This window comes from Chinchilla lanigera, unplaced genomic scaffold, assembly GCF_000276665.1.
Source record: "Chinchilla lanigera isolate Chin_1 unplaced genomic scaffold, ChiLan1.0 scaffold00063, whole genome shotgun sequence".
Lineage (NCBI taxonomy): Eukaryota > Metazoa > Chordata > Mammalia > Rodentia > Chinchillidae > Chinchilla > Chinchilla lanigera.
In genome coordinates this window covers 12031177-12036283 of record NW_004955464.1, presented here as the reverse complement: position 1 = coordinate 12036283, position 5107 = coordinate 12031177, and the positions used below count along the sequence as shown (strand labels likewise).

At 48.3% G+C, this 5107-nt stretch overlaps 1 protein-coding gene across 3 annotated transcripts in view; it reads left to right on the top strand.

Annotated features, from left to right (window-relative positions):
- Window positions 1-2758: 2758 nt before the first annotated feature.
- The window catches only part of Rad54l (RAD54-like (S. cerevisiae)), a 37014-nt gene continuing 34665 nt past the window's right edge, over window positions 2759-5107 (top strand). Inside the window, exons 1-3 of one of the 3 annotated variants that reach the window (XM_005398677.2) lie at window positions 2759-2845; window positions 3478-3564; window positions 4049-4168. In XM_005398677.2, the coding sequence (XP_005398734.1) occupies window positions 2840-2845; window positions 3478-3564; window positions 4049-4168 (213 nt within the window). In that variant the 5' untranslated portion in view covers window positions 2759-2839. Of the gene's footprint in view, window positions 3374-3477; window positions 3565-4048; window positions 4169-5107 lie in introns of all 3 variants that reach the window. The other 2 variants (XM_005398678.2, XM_005398680.2) reach the window with 2 other exon arrangements.

The window sequence follows — 5107 nt, the reverse complement described above, 5'->3', positions numbered from 1 at the left end:
ATAGGTAGCAATCACCTTGAAGAGTCGCTGACTCAAACCCTTACAGGAAAAGCCCCTATTCTATACTCATGCCCACTTGCTACACCACTCACTTCCCCATTTGATCCGGGTTTAATCAATTTTACCTGAACAATTCTTATTGGCTGACCATAGTTTTCTCCATTTTTCCCGTACCTTGGACCCGCCTCACCTCGTGGTTTTGCTCTATAAAAGCCCCTAGAAAAGACAGAGTCTTGGGCAACCCACTTGGGCTCCCTTCTGTCCCTGTCTTGGATAGAAGCTTTCTTCCCCTCAATAAATATATTCTGCTCTTAACCTCCCTTGTTCCTAAAATTCATTCTTTGATTTTAGAGAACACGAACTTGTCCCACATATCATTCAGGTTGGGAGTTTTTATTTTCCTGTATCAGTATGATGCTCTTTTCATTCTTTTGTATCCCTAGCTCTTTTTCTTTTTTTTTTTTTCTTTTTCTTTTTTGAAGTTATCTAGGAGGGACTTGAGCTTGCTACCTTCCTGCCCCAGCCTTACAAGTGTGTACCACTGTGCCTAACCAAGCAAAAAAAAAAAAAGTTTGAGATAGTCTCACTGTCCTATTGCCCAGATAGCACCCTTTTTTTGTGTGTCTTTTTGAGACAGGATCTCACTGTACAGTTCAGGCTGGCCTTGAGCTCACTTTGTAGCTCAGGCTGGTCTCTTCCTGCCTCAGCCTCACAAGTGCTGGGATTACAGGTGTGCACCACCACACCCCACTCCAGGAAGTATTTTATGGACACATTCCTGAATAATTGCCTAAAGAGTTTTCATAAGATACTTAAATCTCCAGGGTTTCATAATTGGGTGTGTCCTGTTTATTCTTTCTATATAAGTATCTAATTTTGGAGGGTCCCAAGGGTACTTATAAAAGCTTTAGGCCCTGCAAAGCTCTGAATCTCAGCATAGCACTGTGGATAAATACTCTAGAGCTAGACTGCCTAAATTCAAGTTCTGGTGGTATGTATTAGGGGTGTGAACTTGGACAAGTTCCTAGACTCAGATTGTTTCCTCAGTGAGGACAATAGTGAGGACAATAATAATTCTACCTCACATTTGTGGGCATTGAATGAACTATTACATCTAAGAAGGTTAGAAGTGCATGTTGGTAAACTGCCACGTGTATGCTGTCATTATTACACCTACATTATGCATAGAATTGTGTTAAGTACTTTTGTCACTGGGGCAGCCAGGTCTTGACACAGCAAGGAACCAGCCCTTCACTTCCTTGGTTCTCAGTTCTTTGTGCCCTCAATGAAAGAATTCAAGACCTACTGTACTGCTGTGCAGTATAGGCATAAAGCTGAGTTACACGCTCAAGTGAAAATGAGGCAGATAGTGCCGTGAAAGCCCCTGAGCTGAGTGCAAGTTTGGACACCTCTTTATACACACCAAAGTCAATTCTGGGGTTCAGGATGTTCACTGACATCTTACTTAGAAGTTACTTTGTAATTGCAGTGTCTTCTTGTCATTTTTGGATGTCAGTATTTCCTCAGAGGCTTTAATCATGTAAGAAACCTATGGAAGATTTTTTTTTTTTTTTTTGAGACAAGGTCTTGCCATGTAGTTTAGGCTAGCTTTTTGAATTCACTACGAAGTCTAGGTTGGCCTCGAATTCTCTAGAATCCTCCTGCTTCAGCCTTGCCAGTGCTGGGATTACAGGTGTGGGCCACCAAGCCCAGCTGCGAACATTTTTGTATGTTAAGCACTTTTTAAATGCTTTTATTCATCCGGGCGTGGTGCACACCTGTAATCCCAGAATGGGAGGCTGAGGCTGGAGGATCGTTGTGAGCTCGAGGCCACCCTGGGCTACAAAGTGAACTCAAGGCCAGCCTGAACTGCATAGCAAGACTCTCTCAAAAAGACAAAAAAAGCGCTTTTATTTGTGTTAGTACATGCTTGCAGTACATGATTACGTTAATCGTGGTGAGCTGCCTAACACTTTGCACACATTAATTTGTGTCTGAGAGTAACGGGGAGAGGGTACGATTACATTTTTTTTTTTTTTTTTTGTCTTTTTGAGACACGATCCCGCTATGTAGTTCTAGCTGACCTTGAGCTCACTTTGTAACCCAGGCTGGTCTCGAACTCACAAAGATCTTCCTGCCTCAGCCTTCCCGAGTGCTGGGATTGCAGTCGTGCTCCACCACGTCCGGCTACACTACCATTTTAAACCTAAGTTTTGAGAGACTGGGTAACTGACTCCGAAATGTACGCTCCCACCTGGGAAAGGAAGATAGCTTCTTCCAGGACACCACAGACGGAGAAAGTCATATCCCACATCTGAGCCCACAACGTGGTCATCCCGGCCCAGGGCTCACCACCCTCCAGGCGGGCTGGCCAGACTCCGCCTTCGACTTCTTTCCAGGTCCGGGGGACCGGAAAGATGCGATCGGCTCTAAGAACGACCCAAATTCGCAGAAATCTTCCCCCTCTCCTGAACCTCAGGTGGTGAAATCCTCCACCGCACGGCCCACCCCGCGGAACCCTGTCCTCAGCTCCCAGCGCCAGGGCAAACGCTTGGTTCCCGGACCGTGGGCTACAACCTTCACTGAGTCCTTCCGGCCCCGCCCCGACCCCAAAAAAACCGCCTCCCAGCGGGTGAGAGCACCTCTCTAAGCCGCTCGGCCCAGCGAGCACAGCCGGCGGGGAAGTTGGCTCGCCCCTTATATGGGTTACGAGAGCCGATCGCATCGAACGCAGCCAATGGGTGAAACGTCGGCTGCGTGGCGGGAAGTTCGATTAATTCGGTCTGGCGGCTGTTAACGCGCGCTTTGGGACGAGGAAGCTGAAGGGACAGCTGCGTGGATGTCGGTCAGTGTCTGCCGCTCTTTTAGCACCTCCAGAGTTTTACTGGTCCTTTCTGGATCCCTTCTCAGTCTTCCTCAGTCCAGGACGCCATCCGCTCTCCCGCCCTGGGAAATCTCCCTCCGCTTTCAGGCGCCTCGTCCTCCCCAGCCCCCGGGCTTTAACCCCCATTTCTCTCACCTGCTGGGATTTCCCACCCTCCGCCTGTGCCTTCCTCCGCTCTTCACCCCGCCGGGACCCGTCCTCCTACTCAACACTGTCCCCCAGTCCTCGTAGACTTACTTGTCTCTTCCTGAACTTTTCCTCTTCGGCTTCGTCCCTTGCCTTGGCTCACTGGCGAGCGACATTTTCAGTTTGGACCCATCCCCCCCGCTGGCGGGGTCCTCCGTCCATAGTCCCCTTTGAATTAGCCCATCTTCTGGATGATGTAGCAGTGCCCGTAATACGCGCCTTGATCCTGCGTTCTCTGCTGCGGAGTGCTTTTGACCTTTGACCCATGGGTACTTAACATTCTCCGCCTCTGGGTCCAGGATGGTGAGTGTGAGCTTAGGGGTGTCTGGGAAGAACGCTTTGCCTGGGTCTAACGGGTCCAGGCCGCAGGATTCCTGCAGGTGCTTAGTTCTTATTCTCCCTTACAGAGGAGGAGCTTAGCTCCCAGCCAGCTGGCCAAGAGAAAACCAGAGGGCAGGTCCTCTGATGATGAAGATTGGCAGCCTGAGGCTGTGGTGAGTCCCCAGGGGTAGAGGAAAGCTGGCACTGTAGGGCTGTTTGGGCAGAAAGGAAGCCTGGACTTGGTTTCTGGGATTTTATAGTCACTTCCAGGAGTCTCTCATTTGTTTAGTAGGCAGTTTTGTGTTCTGTTTTATTTTGTTTTTTTGAGACAGGGTCTCGCTGTGTAGTCCAGGCTGGCCTTGAACTCACTACATAGCCCAGGCTGGCCTGGAACTCTCAGCAGTTCTCCTGCCCCAGCCTCCCCAGTGCTGGGATTGTAGGTGTTCACTAAGCCTTTAATGAATGCTAACTATGTCCCAGGCATTGAACAAGATTAATAAGCTCTGTCCATTCTGTACCTTTACCAGAAGGTAATATACCTGGGGCTATAGATGGTTGTGACCACACCCAGCTCTAAGAAACACTTTAAATACCGGTTGCCATTAGGGTGATCTCTGTTTTCTTCCAGGCCTCAGCTTTCCCATTTCTCTTTCCTAGACTCCTAAGAAACGGAAATCCAGCAGTGAGTCCCAGATCCAAGAGTGTTTCCTGTCTCCTTTTCGGAAACCTTTGACTCAGCTAATCAATCGACCACCCTGTCTGGATAGCAGTCAGCATGTGAGTCAGAACTGCACCTTACCCATATATGTCTGTGCCAAGTCCTTTTGGCCTCGTAGACTACTACTGCTGCTCCTACTCAGTAGACTCAACCTCTTCACAGAATGCCAGCCTGCCCACAGCTGCTGTGACCTGCTGGGAAATGTGTCTCTGACTTGGAGTCCTCCCTTATTTATGGTTTTTTTTTTTTTTTTCGTTTTTTTTCCGGTACCGGGAATGGAATTCACAACCTTGTGCTTGCCAGGCAGGCGCTGTGCCGCGGAGCTAAATCCCTGGCCCCCTCCCTTGTTTATGACTGTGGGTACCAGACCTCAGTTGGGTCATATTCCTAAAATAGAGGACCAGGAGGCGATGAAGGGGTGTTGGGATCAGGAGCCTCATGGCAACTATCTTTGACTCTACTTGTAGCTTTTGTTTGTTTTTGTTTTCTGAGGCAGGGTCTCACTATGTAGTTCAGGCTGGTCTTGAACTCACTATGTAGCCCAGGCTGGCCTCAGACTTGTGGTGATCCTCGTCTTAGCCTCCGGAGTGCTGGGATTACAGGCGTACAGCACAATGGCTGGCTTGTTGCTTTTTGAATTTGTGTGTCTCTTCCTTGTGCAGGGACCACTCTAATTGTCTCTGTATTTCAGTTTTAGTATATGTGCTGCCAGAGTGGGCACTGTTTATGGCTTTTTGTTTGTTTATTTATTTATTTTTGTACAGGGAATTGAACTCAGGACCTTGTGCTTGCCAGGCAGGCACTGTGCCACTGAGCTGTATCCCCAGCCCCATGGCTTTTTGAAGTGCTAGAGTCCTGAAGCTTTTCTCTCACTGTGGCAAGTTCTGTGCATTATTTCCCTAGTTCCAAAGCTTTTTCCACCAAGCTTTCTGAGGAATGTTTTGAAGGAAAAATGGTAATATGTTGGGTAATGTATTACTGAGGCTAGTTAAATATTT